Source organism: Daphnia magna, linkage group LG6, assembly GCF_020631705.1.
Source record: "Daphnia magna isolate NIES linkage group LG6, ASM2063170v1.1, whole genome shotgun sequence".
NCBI lineage: Eukaryota > Metazoa > Arthropoda > Branchiopoda > Diplostraca > Daphniidae > Daphnia > Daphnia magna.
In genome coordinates this window covers 7855786-7873583 of record NC_059187.1, presented here as the reverse complement: position 1 = coordinate 7873583, position 17798 = coordinate 7855786, and the positions used below count along the sequence as shown (strand labels likewise).

Below are 17798 nucleotides of genomic sequence, written 5' to 3'. Positions count from 1 at the left end.
GTTCCTATTGACTGCAACGATTTCGCCGGTTTCTGCCGTGTGTCCGGAGCACTGCTGCTGCATAAATTCATAGTTGAAAGTTGAATGAAGTAGAAGACGTAAAATTCCAGCTCGCTGAGTCTTGGCAGTTCAATTCTGTCGTTCATTTTGGAATAACTCTTCAACTTTAAGCCACTGCCACACTTTTTTTTCATTTGGCTTTCTGCTTATCCAGTTACGCTTGAGACTTCTTTTTCTAAATAAGATAAATTTCTCCAGCCTCTTCAAAGACTTCCCGTACTAAAGGATATTCGCATATATTAGTCTCATTGACCTAACTAGAAAACAACGAAGGCTCGAAAAAATAATTCGTAGGATTACTTTTGGCTCAAGGACACTGTGCTGGTTTAGCGAAATGATGATTTCGACCGCATCAATGATGAAATGCAGTCGAGGATTAATGTGGAATATTTCTATCGAAGATTCAATAGGTTATTCATCACAAGAATCTTGCTAGCCTATCTCGTATAACTGGCATGTATTTATCTGTAAAAATAAATAAATAACTAAACGCATGCTTCTTACCAGAATTGATGCGGTATCCGCCAGCAATGAGTCCTCTTTGCCAACTTACTTTATACACACGAGAGATCCACGGAACTAAGAATTACGGAAGAAATAATACAAAGATACGATTATTCTGCAAGCAATTATTCACTTTCTCGAGGCAATTTTAGTTTAGCTCTGCCTTGCAGAATGGGCTCGTATCGACTGGTTTCCGTATGCAGATTGACACATTCAAGTGCTGTAAGCGAAAGTCGGGAAAACTCATACAAAACTAGCTGTCAGCCAGCTGGACGGGTTCGAGTCACTCGCTTTCAGCCACTGACACGGACTTGTCCCAGTTTTTTTGCTTCGCCGCGGTACCAATCAACCATACTCTCGTACGGACATAAGGGCAACGTAAACGAAGAAGCGGCACGCTCTCTTCTGACAGTATTTCAACCTTGTTGGCAGCCCAACGATAACACAGTTCCTCACACTGATCGAAGTAGATATGGTGAATGCGCATCCGATTTCCTAAATGCATTGCGGGACACCCAAAAAAGGCAAAGGCGCAAGATGAAATAACCAAATAAAGAAATTTTTGAACTAAAAATTACCAACCATGGAAGCTCACATAGCCGAGGAGATTATACATGATTTTCGACACAGCAACGATGTTGTCAATGTTAGATATCGTTTTATGGGAAAGAAGTTCACTCCAGTCTTCGACATAAATTTTCCACCAAAAACTAATCAATACAGATTTATAAGAGCTCCGTATTCGAAAATGAGAGTAATCAGCTAGGTAGTGACGCTTTCCATTTTCCGACCTAAGAAGAACAATAACAAACATTCATTAAGATGACAAAAAAGCGAGTATTTGCATCTGATTCACTGCAACAGTGGCAAAAAAGAGAAGGGTTATTGGAATAACAAATCTAATTGAAAGCCTTGCTCTATTAGGAATACAACACATCAATCGTAAAAAAATTTTCCCCAACAATATGCAATTAAATGTTCTTGATTAACTAGATTCATACATGTAAGGAATAGCTGTGCTAGTACGAAAATGTAGAAAACCACCTGCCATATTATTCCATTTCAGTTTAACAAGAGTTTGTCGGAACAAAAGCAGAACTTACCAATAATCCAAATCCATCACAAGAGCAACATAAAGTTTGGTTGTTCCTTAACTTGTTAAATCGTCTCCAGAAACCGTGAAATATACAGTCAAATTTGGTGTCTGCTTTTGTCGCACGGCTACTGGTCTAAAGAACAAAAAGTGCGGGAGGTTAAATTAGTTTTCGATGGTTTGCTTCGTGGGCTCTGGATTATTACTGTTTTACAACAAATGATTTAACTGGCGACATCTTCGACACCCAGAGAAATCATCTTGATGTGGTATCAATTTTCGGATCTTCGAACATCGAAGGTCAGACCCAATTTCTTGTTCCAGCGAATCTCCATAAGTTTGTATCATCACCAGGCATAAATTCAACTTTACGTATCACCTGCCAGCACGTAAACTGTAGAATACGTGTAAACTTTTCGCGAAATTTCAACCAACGAATCAATTGATGATGCTAGACTTCGGAAAGTCTTAAAATAATGTCATTGTCAACAACTTTGTTGCAATTAATACGTGTTTATCCTTCTTCGCGGGGGAACGCACTACAGTGGTGCTTCCTTTTAGCACAGGTCACAGCGGTTGGGAAGAATTCAATTCTGCAGTCCTCGAGCCACCTGATGGATTGAACTATTTCAGGTAAAGTAGTAAATACATAAGATTCTGTATCCAGCAGAAGGGAAATTTTTTCCAGATTTACGAATTTAAGCAGAAAAGGATGGCCATAAGGAGTACAGGTAACTGGGTCAGGAACTGACCAACCCTTGTTGCATGTTTGAGCTGCGATCACATCAACACATACTGTTTAGTATGTGGACTTTTTTTATTTAGACTCTCTGGTCACTTTGTTTCTATACTGAACTAGGCCACCATCAACACTGAAGACAAAATATCACAGAAACCAATCATGAATCAACAAATACATGTTGGAAGCTTGTCTTCGTATGCTGTGTTCTTCATTTCGGAAATTTACTTCAAAATATTTGCTGCTAGCCTAAAGATTCATTACAAATTGTGTGTTCACATCTGTATAAAAATTAGCAAAAAATTTACCGATTTAGGTCATAGTCCAATTCCTTTAAGTGCCCATGGTCAGGAAATCAATAAAGTTGGTGGGAGATAAGTACCATTGTCAAATTTAGTAGGTATAGGTTGCCACTAGGACCAGGTAAGTTTATTTTTTCGGGTTTCCAAGAAACATTTCTCAGCTCAGCAGAACCTGACAATGAGACATGCATTACTAAATATAAAATTCTTTTTTTATTTCAACAAACATATTTTGATAAAATCCAATGACAGTTAATTTATATCAACGTTTTCAACATAATAGTCCAAATGATTAACGTGATATTGATTACTCTAGCACTTTTCTTTTAAATGCAGCTATAATAATCAAAAATCAGTTCCTCCTCCATATGCTACTCACATGGCGGCCACCGGCAAAGACTAAACAAATTTGCTAGTTGCTACTTCATTGTTCCGTCGTCCTTGATGGGTTGTAGGCTTGTAGCTAAACAATAAATCAGAGTTGCAACAATCGTTAAAAGACCTGAAAAGAATCGATTCTTTGGAAGGCCCTATTCTTTAGCATTGGCGTATTTATTGTCTGCACGTTAAGACGCCGTCTCAGAGACCTTGTTGCCTCATAGTTACTTGTGATCGTCAGCCTTCAGTCATAACTCATAATTAAAAGTTGATGAAAGCGAAAAATCGTTAAGCTTAATTGTATTTAATTAACAGCATTGCAATCTTACGCAAGAGGATAGTAGGCTCGCTTTTAAAAAGAAATTCATGAAGAAAATAATAAAAATTAAAAAAAGCAAAATGGTACGCATTAACAATTTAAATTCAGCATAGTTTTTTTTTTACTTTCGTTTCTTGGGCCTAGATTCGTCTTCTTCTCCAGGACGGGAATGGGAAGAAGCCGAAGGCTGCTGAGCCAGACGACTAACCGTTGACATGCCCTCCACGAATTTGGTGCGGAACAGGACGTTAGCATTGTTGAACATACCATCTTTCAAAGATACAACGATAAACTGTGACTGTTTGAAATGTTGTTTTAACATTACTCCAATATTTTGAGTGTGAGATAAATCTAAGGCTGCATCCACTTCGTCAAGAATATAGATAGGTGCTGGTTTGAACAACAGCATGGCTAAGATTAAGGAAAGCGCGACCAAGGACCTTTGGCCACCGCTCAATTCAGCCAGACTCTCTTTCCACACACCACCAAAAGCAACTTTTACTTCGAGACCGTCCAGCACGGTTTGTCCATCTGGTGGCTGAAGCTTTGCTTTCGTTCCGGGTAACAGCGTAGAAAAAATGGAGCCAAAGTCTTTAGTCACCTGTTCCCAAGCCACTTGAAGAGTTTCTTTCTTTTTTTCGTCCAATTTCAATATGGCATTTTCAATCTTCGCTTTATCCTCTTCTACAATCCTTTTTTTCCGCATTAAATCATTATACTGTGCTTCCGCTTGCGTCAACATTGTCATGGATCGAACGTTTACATGGCGGCCTAGTTTTTTCATGGATTCTTCCAATTTATTCACGCGTTGTCCTAATTCTGCTCCGTTGATAACGTTGAAATCGTAGTTGGAGCCAGCAACTCCGAAATGATGTCGGTCTTCACTTATCCATGGGTGCTTTTCCATCATTGCTTCAACGCGCTTTTCCGAATCTCTGGCGTCGTCCTTTGCTTTAGAAAGTCGATGCTCCAATTTTTTCATGAGTAATTCTCCTTCATTCACCTTTTGATTTGAACAACAAATAATAATAATAATTTGAAGGAGGAATCTCACATGAATAAAGAAACACGCGCTTAACTAACCTGAGTCTCACGCTGCTCTTTGCTGGCTATTCGTTTAGAGATCTCTTGATTTTGAGCAGCCATCCGCTCCTTGAATTCCCCAATTTGCTGTCTCACTTCCTGAACATTACCCTGTTCTACTGCTAGCGTTTCATTCAGGATCTTCATTTCTTCGTGATACTTCGTTAATGTGGTTTCGGTTTCTAAATAAATACAAAATAAAATTAAGTAGGAATAAAAAATAAAACAAACATTGCAGCTGAAGAAAAAGGATAATTATTGTTGACAAAGGCGCCCAAGACAAGGAAAACCGAGAGAAACATAAAACTACAAAAAGAAAAAAAAGAAAACCTTTGAGCTGCATATCAGTAGTTTCGATAGATTTTCGGAGTTCTTCCAGCTCTAATTTAAGCGAATCAGCTTCATTGGCGTGTTCTTTCCATTTGGATTGCGAGACGGCAGCTGCCTTTTTGCAACGTTCCAGTTCAGCCTGAGCCGCTTTCAGTTGTGTTTCTCGAATTGTACTAGCATTCTTCACCTGATTCTCTAACTCTTTAATTTTTGTTTTCCCTTGTTTAATAATGGCAGCGCACTCGACAGCTTTTTGCTCTACTGCTTCCAATTCGACCTTCATATTTTCAACTTCTTGTGTCAGGCGATGGTGAAGCGTTTGCTGCAGTCTTTGATGAAGCAATTCAAACTCGTGCCTTTTCACATCGTAGCGCTGTTTCAGTGTTCGATACTGCCCTGATGCTTGCTCCATAATGTGAAACTCCTGTTCAGCATTCTTTAACTGACGATGTTTTTCTTCAAACTCGCTGCGATATTGTTTCAATTCATTTAATTTGGTGAGAAGCGAAGGACCTGTTGATTTACTTCCGCCAGTTAAAAGGCCTCCTGGATCAACGATGTCACCATCGTAAGTGACCGCCTTACGCATGATTTTCTCATGGAACGTAACTCTGCGCGCGTCTTCTATACTGTTGCAAACGAACGAACTTCCGAAAATGTATTGCATTGCCGGAGTCAGTTCTTGATCAAAACCAATCAAAGATAAAGCGGTGTGGCAGTTTTCCTTGCCAACGATTCTTTTGGCGATTTCGGTTGTTCGATCATCGATGGCTCTGCCTTGGATTTTGTTGAGAGGAATAAATGTGACACGTGTTTGGAGCTGGCCTTTCTGAAGAAGTTTCTTTGAAGTAGTGTCATTGTCAACAATAACATTGTACAGCCGTCCACCAGCAATAACTTCCAGCGCAGTAGCGTAAAATACATCCGGAACGTCAAATAGATTACACACAACACCTATTGATACAATTAACATAATTACTGAAAAAACTACAGATTTTCTGTTCCCACGAACCTTTCACAGCAGATCCGTCAAATTGCTTTTCAGGTGCGGTGTACCGAAAGTTTAATTGGGGATATCGTGCTTCAAACGACTCAATTTTTTCCCGAAGTGATTGCAGCTGAGGCTTCAGACTCCGTTGCAGCTGCTCGAGGTTTTCTACTTGCGTTTCATCGTATTGAATTTTTCCAAGTTCAGCTTCAAGCTTCTTTACTTCATTTTCAAGATGTTTAGAGCTTTGCGCATCATTCTTGTAATCAGCTTCTGACTTCTTCATTTCATTCATTTTCACCTTTAATTCTTTTTTTAGATGTTGAGCGGTCATCTCGCAGTGCTTTAGTTGCGATTCGGCTTGCGCAACGTTCTTTTCCGTCGCCATAAGTTCTTCGGGTAATGTGGCTGCTGCGCCATTCTCGCTGGCCAACAGACCGGAACTGATTTCCTGAAATCGCTTCTGGGCCGCCGCCAAAGCTTCGGTATCCTGTTGTTCGTTTTGACGTAATTTTTCGAACGTTTCGCCAAGTTTATTTTCTTCTCCCTCTTTTCCTATTATGACAGCATACAAAAGAAAATTAAAAATTACCTATTGCAATACAAACCTGTAACCCTCTACCTCTCAGTGCAGCAGTGTCATCGGCAAGGCTCTTTTTTAGTTCTTTTTTCCTCTTTTCCTCAATTTTAATATTTTCTTTTAGAACTTTAACAGCTGACTGCGCTTTCGATTCGGCTTTTTCTTGGACGAGCAATTTTTCTTCAAGCAATATCAGCTCCTGCCCACCAACTTGATCTCGCTGCTGTTGAAGTGTGCGAATCTCCTTTTCTAATGTCTGAATTTCCCCCTTGAGTTTTTCTCCAGCAGCATAGTGATTTTCTTTTTCTTTTTGGAGTTCATTGTATTCCTCTCTGACCTGGACATTAGCTTGTTCAAGGCTCAAGAACCTATAAGCAACATGCTGGCGGTTCAGATGTTCTAATTCACGTTCTGACTTCTGGAACTGCAAGTACTGCGTACGTTCTTCTCTCAGTTTATTCAACGTTGGTGTAACTTCTTCCGAAAGGATATCATTGATTTCTTTAATTTTTTCCTCCTTCTTTTCAATGGTTTTTACAGCTTGTTGTTTTTTTGCTTCATACATTCTAGTTCCTGCTGCCTCCTCTATCATGGCCAAAATTTCTGGTGGTTTCATATTTAATACCTGGAGGCCAAAAAGTGAATTAAAGGTAACAAAACAATCATGCTCCTCTAATATACAAATACTTTAGTAATTCTTCCTTGCATGATAAGGAAATGTGGATTGTTGACATTTAGCTGAACAGAGCGAAAGAAATCTTGTACGCGATTGTTCTGGACATTGGATCCATTTATGAGATACTTGTTTTTCCCTCCAATTACAACCTGAAATAATTAACAACAGGTCTTGTAAGAAAACCATAACAGAAATACTAAAAATATATAAAGGATATTATACCTGACGAGTAACAGTGACTTCATCATAATGTTCATAACCAATCGGACTTTGTTTTTTGTCCTTGTTATCAAAGGTGACTGTCACTGTTGCTTTTGTGACACCTGCTTGTCCACTTTTGTAAACTAGCTCTTGCAAATTCGTAGCTCTCACATGGCTCAAGTTTGTGATGCCAAGGAGGAAACAAATAGCGTCCAGAATATTGGATTTACCACTTCCATTTAACCCTGTTATGGCATTAAACATAGGGTCAAACCCATTGATTTCTGTTCTCTGGCCATAGGATTTGAAACCATCAATTACCATAGACTTCACATACATTTCGTAAACGATACTACGTATTTCGACTACACGAAACAATCATCCGATGTGAAGGCACTCTTTCAATCTTTTTCCCGCTCACTCACTTCTTTTCTAACCGATGCTTTTGGCTTTGACTACTACGGGGTTCTTCGTTTTTAAATACGCGAATGTGAAGCTTTATCTCACTACAGTCTACTCTGCGCTTAAGCTTAAGAAAAACAGAACAGAAATCAGAAACAGAAAGTTTGTTTAGAAACTGGTTAAACTGGTTAGAAACGGACATTATTCTTTTATGTTTAGATTTTGGAAGTGAGGCAAAAAGAGTGTAACAAACGCTTTAGAAAGCTGCGTAAGATGTACAGTACATCTGAATGATCTGATGACTAACTAATATTCCCTCTATAATAATACGGAATATTTTTCAGCATGGAACATCGTTCTATTTGTATTGCATGTTTTTATGTTTGTTACGATCAGACACACAACTGTACATATCTATTTACATCAAAATTTCAGTTGTTATCTAAGAATAAATATAGCCTAAATTGTGCAAAAATAATAAATAAAACTATTTGCTTCGGCTCGTGAAAAAGCAATGGTGAGGATTAACAACAAGGAGCGATGCGAATCGAATCCATTCTTGCTGAGCAAGACTGAAAAGAAAAGAGCAAAAAGGAGCATTCTTGATTTGACGTTTCAGCTCAATTGTTTACACTGAATCATGAAAATTTCATTCCTCCATAAACAGGAGGCCGTTAATTCAACGCCAGACAGAATCGTGAACTTTAAACCTCTCTCTCAGTCATGATAAATCATAGTCATATTTTTTGTTTAGTACAGCAGGCAAACAAAAGCATAATCGATGTGAACCGAATGCCTTAAACCAAGGCGTAACAAAGTTAAGAGACTAATAGGCAGGCATATATTACATACACAAACGTCAGCAAGATCCCAGCTCCCAACTGCGAGGATGATTGCAGCTTTGACGACAAACGTTAAAAATCAAGGTCTTTTATGTTTATGGGCTCACCTAGTCAATCGCTCGAATTGGCTCTGGAAAGATGAATTGAGAACCCAGTAAAGTCCAACGCCCATAGACCAGAATTCTACCCCTTTGGAAGATCTCACGGAATGATAGCGACCCACAGCGAACATACGTAATGGCACATTTTCTGAAGCAGAAAGAGATGTTTGTGGAAACATATACAGCACAAAACAAGGCGCGATTACAGCGTTTAGACTTCAGATTTTGGAACAAAAATACTTATTACTGCGCTGGCAGTGGAATGGAGCAAGTATCTGGGAGACAAGATTTGTTAAAGCGCTTTTAATCGTTGCATTAGTCGATCGGCCTCTGATCCGTCATCAGAGCAAGCTACGTATCCACCTCCGTTGTTGAGCTTCACTTCCCTTTCTCGGCCTCCACTCATCAGTAACTCGGCAGCCATGTCGAACTTGGGTGGTGGAAGGTTCTGCCGTGTTTTTCTTGGGCGAGGCGCTTTCATGGTCAGACCGTCCGTCAAGTCGTCAGTTATGACCGGAGCTGGAGGTCTATCGTCACCTAATGTCCTGCGAACATGTTTTGGGGAGAAAAATGTGAGTTTCATCAATGGAATCCTGCAATGACTACAATTTTTGGGGATGAACAACGGTTAAAATTGATTCAATACCCTTTCATTTCCCGAGATGAAGGGGACTCTATGAGTGCTCCTTTGGACCGACTGCGATTCATTTGTGCACGGCGTTCCGCTAGATGAGATGTAAAAATAATTTAGTTCCCTTGTAAGTCAACGCTAAGTTTCAAAAGCTCATGCAGATAACAGTGATTTTTGCAAGCCGATTATCAATGGATTAAAAAACACGATAAGTTGTGGTAAAAAAATAAAATAAATGTGTCGAAAGCTGTTAAAATGAATGCGGCAGCATCTTGACGCGTTATTGAATCAGTGTTGATAAACCTTAAGTAAACTGTTTCGGCTAGTCAGCAGCAAAACACAAAGAATATAAAAAATAAATAAAAATAAACAAAAACGATAACGGCGCACACACAAAAAAAAAAACGAAAAAATTCAAAATAAGTAAATCAAATAAATCAAACAAAAGTTACACCAAACACCGACAATTGGCGGGGATAAACCAAGCGTTTCGGTTACGGCGTGCCATCTTGGGTGGGATAATGTCATTCCAATTTTGAACTTATATGCAGTAACTTTTGGGGTTCTCTTACCCGTTGTGAACTCGGTTGGATCGGTCTGCGCCGTTGCCAACAGGATTTGGAGGGGAGAGCAACGATTTTGGGTATATGGAAACGAAACGTTATGTTATACGCAACTCGTAAAGAAAAAACCTTCAACTCAACAACCGACTAGACGGATGTCTTTTTGGTTTACGTGACAGAAACGAACTCTAATGTGATGTTTAAAATACAAAACGAAATCTGATGACAATTACCTCCGACCGCACGAGGGGGTCGATCTCGTTTCCGTCTCTGATCTCTGGAGAAAGCAGAACCAGTTTTCAGTGCCTCCAACAGAGAGTCCATAACGCCCTCTTGATCGTCGTCGATATTCATGTCGACCAGTGCCTTCTTTTTGGCTTGGCGTTCAAGTTTCTCCCGTTCGGCTTTCTCCTTGGCTTCCCGCGCTCGTCGGATCTTCTCCTCCGTTTCACGCAGCTTGCAATTATCTTTGTAACATTGCTAAAATTTCACGAAACAGAAGAATCATATTAACACGCCGAAGCTCCAAACCAGGCAATAATAGTTCGATTACGTTGAACGAATCTTTAAAGGTCTTGACGTCGGTGAAAAATTCATCCAACGTGTACTTTTGGGGGTCAAACACGAAGTACTCGGACAACTCGAGGTAAACAGTTTCCATTTTCTTGCCCATCCTGACGAGCACGTCACACTGTTCACGAGCTTCTCTAGCAAAATTGCCCATTACTTCAAAGAATTTGTCCTCCTCGGAGACGGCCACTTTGGCGTTCTTCAAATCGGTTTCCAAGTTCTTTATTGAACTATCCATTTGTTTTAGCGTCTTCTGGATCGTGTCCATGGATACGCGAGAGGCCCGGTCGACATGCACGACCTCGTCGCTGAAATTGAGTATGTCGGAAAATTTCTCTTCAATCACGTCGACCAGGTAATGGAGTAACGTTGTTTTATTTTCAGCGTCCTTCGTACTGGTCAACTATAAAAAAAAAAAAAAAGTAAGGACCAACAGATGGAACGTCTCAATTTTTAGCTTGTGGTTAGAAGGCTATTGTTATCGACTAACCTTGGGTAGGTATGATATTTCAAATCCGACTGCTTGGGCGTTCTTGGTTCCCGTATTCAAGTAGTTACCAATTAGGAGAACAAGTTCCAACAGTTTGGCAAATTTCTTGCTATCTCTAATCTCTTCACATGCCAAAGTGGCCGCGACGATATCCTAAATGAGTTAGAAAAAGCACCTTGCAATAAGACGGATTTCTCCTCGCAAAACGGGTTTTCAACACGCCACTTACTGGTTTTATGTCTTGCACCATTTCATTGTAATGTTGTCTGAAACTGATGGATTTGAGGCGTGGCACTAATCTTTTGATACTTGCCAGCTGTTATCAAATTGGAGACACGAGAATTTTTTTAGCACAAGTAAGGTAACCACTATTTGCAATTGTTACCGTAACAGAAAACTGTTCAGCTTCGGCTAGGTTATCGTATTGCTCTTTATATTCTTCGAGTTTCTTCAGCTGTTCAGGCGTGGGCATGTACTGGATTAACTGCTGCAAAACGCTGTCGGATAGCACCGTTTCGTCGCAGTGGAGAATTGCCCGCTTAATGTCATCGTAGCTTAAGTACTTGAGAGACCCACCCAAAAGAATCGACAAATTCTGAGCAGACTTCCCGTCAAGAACTAAATCATAAATCCCATTGAGACCGAGTTAGAAATGAATCACATGAAGTGAGTCAATAGAAAAATACCTTTCAATTCTTTGAATTTTTTGCTCATTGGCTTATCCGGGTCTCCTTCCCGTGCTTTTTTGGCAGGGGGTTTGGAAGAGAATTTGGAACTAAGGCCTTCCAAGAGATCGGGTGACACAAGTCGATCCTCTTCAACATTTACCCAAAATGCCTTTTCAGAAAGTTTCTGCGGTTGAATCTGATACAAGGAAATAAAAATAGAGCGTGAAAAAAAAAAACAAAAAAACAAACAGAAGAAACAATATGCTTTCAATTCTTTGCTACGTTGGATTATTACCGTTTTCCAATTCGTTCGTTTCAGAGGCATTTCCAACTGCCATTTTCTCTTGGGCTTCATACCGAAGGGCAGAATATCTGGCCTGGGCGGCGTAGCGGGCATACCGGGAGGAGGGCCGATCCCTGGTATTCCACCGGGTGGAGGTCTTGGCCCTCCCATTCCAGGAGGCGGGGGTGGAGGTGGAGGTCCACCCATGCCTGGCATGGGGGGTGGAGCCGGCCCACCGAAACCGGGCATTGGGGGCGGAGGAGGCCCTCCCATGCCGGGCATCGGTGGCGGAGTAGGTCCACCACCCATACCTGGCATAGGTGGCGGGGGAGGTCCACCCATACCAGGAAGCGGGGGTGGAGGTGGCGGGCCACCTCCACCATACATAGCTAGCGGAGGAGGAGGAGGTTTGGTAGGCATCGATCCTTTGCCTCCAGCCAAATAGCTCTCGAGCTCTGCAATCCGTTGACTTGCTGCCGCCAATTTGGCTTCGTATTCTTGCTTAGCAGTAAGGGCTTCTTCCAATTTTTTATTGACTTCATCTACCCTAGGCTCTCCATCCTTAGCGGCACGCTCTACAAAATGAAAAAAAATTTAAAGTGTTTAAGCAATGGGAATCTACGAACTATTTACCAGAAAGGATCTCAATTAGAGGCTCTACATCGATTTGAAATCTTTTTGTTGCCGAAAAATCCGGATCGCATCCACTTTTGTGTAAGACGACTTGAGCAATACATTCTTCGATGAGTTTATAATACGAAACCCTTAAAAAAAAACATAATAATAATAATAAAAATAATAACGATGAAATAAATTGTCATTTTATAAGAATGAAAAAAAAAAAAAAAAACTCACTTGACATTAGGATCGTCCCGAATGAAAAGCAAATGTTGGAGGATGGAGAGAAGGAACGGCTCGCTTGGCGTTTCCGCAACCGAGTTTCGTAGCACTTCGAAACATTCGACAGTGTCATCGAGATCCAGTCGAATGTTGTCGAAACGCTGCGCAAATTCGTAGAAATCCTCATCCCGATGCTCTTCAAAAACTTTCAGCTGTAGCTGCAAATCAACGCAGTCTCGCTGACCCAATTTCTATAAAAGCAGATGTTGAATAGGAATGTTTATCAATATTCGCGAAGGAAATCAAGGATAACTGCGGCGGATATTGGGTCTTACATCGATAAGATCGGCGAGACCCACTCGCATGAATTCATTGCGCAAATGCAGCCGGAAGTCCAAATCATCCGGAGTGAGGACGATGGTGTTGATCAATTGAACGCACGCCACCTATGAATAAATTGCGCACAAGGATAGCGTGAGTCGTAGGAGTTAACGCTGAGCGATTGAATTTCGCAATGAATAGATAAAGGTTGGGTTTCCGGTCCTTTTCGCTCACCGTTAGCGTGTCATTCTCCATGTTTGATAGGGCTTCAATAATAGGCTGGAAGCGAGGGACGCTCTTTAGTTCGCCGCTGGTGGTAATGGCTTCTAACGCACGTTCATGTCCCTCCGGCGGCACCAAACAGATACCGGCCATCAATTTGACGGCCTCCACCATTACGGCCGGAAGGGATGGGACAAAGGATCGGGCGAGAAGCGTCAGCGCCTCGCGGTGTTCAAACAGCTTCTTCAAACCAACTTTGTTGTTTGAGATGGCTTTCAAACAGCGGATGCATTCGTGCTGGACCCTGTCCCATCTCTGGTCCCTGCGTAATAATATTCAAACGTCATCTTTGCATGAAACGCAAGTTTTCAATGTAAATCACCTTCTGTAGCATTCGTTGAGGATAGTCAGAACTTGATTTAAGCCCTCGCAGACAAAATCGTGGACCCATGTCAGAGGGTTATTTGTCAGAGCGATTCTCAATGATTCCATACAGGTGTAGATTTTGTGAACGCTCAAGTCGGGGTTGCTCAGATAAAATATGTAATCTTGTGGTGTGTCAAATCGATTTCGATGTTTCTACGCCCGCATTTGAAAATAATAATAATAAAAAAAAAAAAGAAAGAAAAGAAATAGGTTTCCATTGGCAGTTAACGTTCACTTGTCTAAAAAATAAAATGATGTCAGATGATAGATATGAAAGTTACCTGGACTGTGCCCTTCATGTGCATGGCCAACATTTCTTTTTTGCGAATGTTGGGCTGCAATCGCAACGGCTCTTTTTTCTCCTCTGATAAATTCATGTCATCCTGTACGTGGATAGCCACAAAAACAATAAAACGAAAGGGGGAAAACACAAACAAAAACACGATAATTATAAATAACGTTGATAAAATCGAAATGTACAATCTATAAGCCGGTTCGAAAAAAATAAAAAATAAAAAACCAAATGCGATAACGATCAAATTCCCTATTTACTCGACACCTACCAGCATCTTTTCAAAGGCCGTGTTGACTTCGTCTTCACTCATGTTATCGACGGCCATATGCGCGTTTTCGTCCATCTCGGAAAAGTCAACCTCGGAGTGCGGACGCGAGAGTGTGCCGGGAGCGCCACCCATCTGTCCCCGTCCCGATTTTTTCGACCAGCCGAATCCCATTTTGTCCAGCTAAAATCAAAACAAAAACAAAATAGAAAATTGTCAACAAATCATTACGCTTAAATGAAAACGAGGACATGGATTATTATACAAAACACAGAGCGACGCAATAAATTTTTAAGAAAGGAAATCACATGAAGAACAAGTTTCGCCATTTCCCTTTCTCCGCGAGCTTTTCAAAAATAGATGGTAATAAGAAAAAAGAAAAAAATTGTTTTGTTTTTATTTTAAACAATATTTAGACTTCTTATTTATTGACCACGGGGTACGTGCCGTCGCTTTAATTAGAGATCGGACAGCAGACGAGAGTAGGGCAAAAGGAGGTCAAAACAATGTCCTGAACAACGTACACGCCAGATACTTGGCATCGCTTTATGCCTTGTGCACTGCTGCGAGAAAACAAAAAGGTGAAAATTCCGGAATACATAAGAGGGGCAGATGTAAGAAAAGATTGAGCCAAAAAGAAGAAAAAGAAAAAAAGCCAGTCGATCGGTTGGTGGTGGCGGGGAGAAAACTTTCAAAGTCGGCCACAAACCTTTCAAACTTCTCGTTCGCTTCGTCATTTTTAAGTACATAGAAAACCCCTTTTGGCTATACACTCTCTATCCTAACACTGCACAGTTCTATAAGTATCATGGGATAGAAAATACGAAAAAAAAAAAAAGAGAAAAAAAAAAAAACGAGGCAATGAACACCCGCCCCCCCAGTACGTTAGTTCCTTCTGCAGACGCGGAAGAGAGACGAGTAAAAAAAAAAAAAAGGGGGCTGAACGAAAAACGTTGATAAAGCTGAGGCCAACGTCCCAAAAAACCGATTAGCTCTAGGACTCTCTCTCTCTCTCGCCGTGAAAGCCACAAAAGTTGAAAACGACGTCGGCATGGTGCGCAGGTGATGACCCAAACCGCGCAATCCACACAGTGACGCACATGCGGCATGTGTATCTACGTCTGCTCTATACGGGACGTCAAGTTCCTTCGTTGATGGACCGACAACCGCTGGCCTTTTTGTCTCTCTTCCCTTTTCATCATTCCCATTTTATTTTATTTTATTCCCCTCTCCTAAATCAAAAATAACAACAAACGAAGAAAACGAAGACAAAAATAAAATAAAAATAACGGGCATTAAGAATAGAATAAAAGAAAAACATCGGGAGAACCAAGAACCAGGAAAGCTCATGGTCCGTTCACGCTCACGCGCTCGCACGACAACCAAAAAGAGTTCTTTCTCGTGCTTGCTGGCCTCGCCGGCGGCAGCTCCAAGACGAAAGAATCATCAGCTCAAACAGTCCCATTCCATAAACAGACTTTCCTTTTATTATTTTCGTGTTCCAAGAGTCTTTTCTTAATGTTATTTCTCTTTCTCTTCTTGTGCCTTTACACAACTACGTAGGTGGAAGAAGAAGAAAAAGGAGCCCAGGAAAAATAACACGAATATGAAGAGAGAAAAAAAAAAAAAAGAGTCGGAAAATAAAACGCGTTTTCTACTAATGAAACTGCTCAAGCGAGCCAGCCACAGCGGCAGCCCGGATGCGTTCTGGTCTTGTGTGTTGTCGGGAAAAGGCATTTGTTTGCACTTGGGGCTGGCACCTTGCCGAAAACGGTTCGGGAATGATTCGCCGGGGAAATGACGTCACCCGCTCACATGCAAAACAGATGCTCTCCTCTTTCGTCTCGTAGTGGCGTGCTCGAAAAGAAAAGATAGAAGAAATAAAAAAAGAAAAAGGCGAAGAAAAAAAACGGTGGCCACTCCTTGTTGGTGGCCTTCTTCGGCCCCCACCCAACCTCACCACCTTCCCTCCAATCCACCTACTCACCCATGTCAGGCATTGTTTCATTTCTGAGTTTCTCTCTCTATCTCTTTTCTCTGAAACGGGCGTCCTCCGCTTTTTGGCTATTATGGAGTTCACTGATCTGTTGGGCAGCACTAGCAAACAAAATGTATAGGAAACATGGATACAGCCCCAGATTCCAAAACAAGACTGACATACTACGGCTGCAAATGCTGTTGCTACACCTCAACAAGGTGGGTGGCCGACAAACAACAACAGACACCAACACACACACACAGACAGGTCTGCGTGGCAAGCACAGGTGTGTGATGTCATTTCATATCATTCATCACCCTCTCTCTCCGATGAAAACAGAAATGTTGATCAGAATGGTGATTGAAAACAGATGCTTTAGACCTCCAAAACCAGGTGGTTTAAGTGGGCAGCTGGAGTGTAAGAATTTGTTTTAGCAGAATACTCACAAAATTGCCCTTTTTGTCCTGTCTCGACATTCTGTTGGTCAGAGTCGTGCTTCGATGACGACGGTGTCAGAATAAGGGCAAGCTCTTCACAACGACCGGTTCATTGGTCACGGGTTATCACGAAGAGTCACAGTTCAACTTTATCTTGATAGGCAGAGATTTGATGTAGCAACAGGCGTTGCCACCAAACACACACAAATTTTTCACCTTGATGGGTGTATAAGAAAGCACTTTTCTACTGTTCTGTGTTTTCTTTTCAATTTCAATACACCAAACGAAGGACGAAAGTGAGAATCAAGCACACTTCTCCTGTTGAATCGAGCTCGGCTTCGCGTATGCGCGAGAAGCCCCACTTACTAGTTGAAAGTTTGAAAGCGCCTCCGTGTCAGAGGGAGCGAAACAACTCCAACAGTTGTCACAACGGCTGCTCCATCTTTCTTGAATTCCGGCGTTGCCAAGAGGTTGATAACTGGTTTGCTGCGCACTAGGTTTGCGTTCCATCGGCTAGATGGCAGCGCTTGTCAAGTCTGCTTTGTTTTCTCACCAACATCTAAAAGTAAAACAAACCACAAAGAAACCTAGTTGTATTGAAAACAAAAAAAGAAAGGTTAAGTAAAAATGGAAACTGGCGGTTGGTTGTAATTACAAGGCCGGGTTTGATGTGGTAATGCGGTTGTCAGTGCAATGGGGAAACGAAACGGTCGCTTATGTAAACGTAAAGGAAATCGTTTGCTTCCCTCAAGCAGCACCACACTTTCAAATAAAAATTACTGCATCGACAGGAAAAGGAAAATCAAGAGGAACAAAATTGCCCTGTTCATTAGGAGGCGTGGGAATCAAACGTGACGGTGCGTGTAGCTCTCGTTTTCCAAAGATGATATTTCATCCAATCCTTCGTTGGTTTAGCACCTGCAAGAAAGAAAAACAAACGAAAACACACAACTAAGAAATCAATTACATCTGCTCATAGTATTTCATAATTACCAGCAACACAACGAAAACGCGAGAGCAGTGTTAAGGCAGACATGCCTGATTTCTTTATTTTCCCAAAGCCGCACCTTTCGTAGCAATGATGTTTATTATTATTATTATTATTTTATTTTTTCTTCTTCTTCTTCTTCTTCTTCTTTTTATTCAACCCCTCTAGACGGGCAAGCGGGCTCGCATAACCAACCGTCATTTGCGTCTCATTCCGGAGATGT

General features: G+C 41.2%; 2 protein-coding genes across 2 annotated transcripts; both read right to left on the bottom strand.

The window, feature by feature from the left end:
- Positions 1–3359: 3359 nt before the first annotated feature.
- Positions 3360–7717, bottom strand: LOC123473824 (structural maintenance of chromosomes protein 2-like). The gene is made up of 7 exons (XM_045175249.1): positions 7275–7717; positions 7064–7201; positions 6419–7001; positions 5821–6351; positions 4809–5762; positions 4479–4660; positions 3360–4398 (listed from the first exon to the last, which is right to left on the bottom strand). Exons 1-7 carry the CDS (start codon positions 7590–7592, stop codon positions 3517–3519), a joined length of 3588 nt encoding a protein of 1195 aa, XP_045031184.1. The 5' UTR covers positions 7593–7717; the 3' UTR covers positions 3360–3516.
- A 274-nt stretch (positions 7718–7991) lies between these two features.
- Positions 7992–17797, bottom strand: LOC116924249 (protein diaphanous). The gene is made up of 19 exons (XM_032930757.2): positions 17581–17797; positions 17243–17505; positions 16597–17146; positions 14176–14355; positions 13894–13995; positions 13569–13765; positions 13199–13508; positions 12979–13089; positions 12659–12894; positions 12437–12567; positions 11816–12378; positions 11539–11716; positions 11238–11470; positions 11082–11168; positions 10853–11005; positions 10346–10765; positions 10026–10272; positions 9245–9323; positions 7992–9143 (listed from the first exon to the last, which is right to left on the bottom strand). The coding sequence occupies exons 3-19, from the start codon at positions 16624–16626 to the stop codon at positions 8891–8893; spliced, it is 3510 nt and encodes a 1169-aa protein (XP_032786648.2). The 5' UTR covers positions 16627–17146; positions 17243–17505; positions 17581–17797; the 3' UTR covers positions 7992–8890.
- Position 17798: the final 1 nt, after the last annotated feature.

Excerpts from the sequence above, each read along its gene's own strand:
- LOC123473824 (XM_045175249.1), bottom strand. The coding sequence starts at position 7,592 with ATGTATGTGAAGTCTATGGTAATTGATGGTTTCAAATCCTATGGCCAG. Across the intron at positions 7,202-7,274 it reads AAGTCACTGTTACTCGTCAG|GTTGTAATTGGAGGGAAAAA; the intron begins GTATAATATCCT and ends TAATTATTTCAG. Across the intron at positions 6,352-6,418 it reads TGACACTGCTGCACTGAGAG|GAAAAGAGGGAGAAGAAAAT; the intron begins GTAGAGGGTTAC and ends CTGTCATAATAG.
- LOC116924249 (XM_032930757.2), bottom strand. The coding sequence starts at position 16,626 with ATGTCGAGACAGGACAAAAAGGGCAATTTT. Across the intron at positions 13,509-13,568 it reads CTCAACGAATGCTACAGAAG|GGACCAGAGATGGGACAGGG; the intron begins GTGATTTACATT and ends ATTATTACGCAG. Across the intron at positions 11,717-11,815 it reads AACGAACGAATTGGAAAACG|ATTCAACCGCAGAAACTTTC; the intron begins GTAATAATCCAA and ends TCCTTGTATCAG.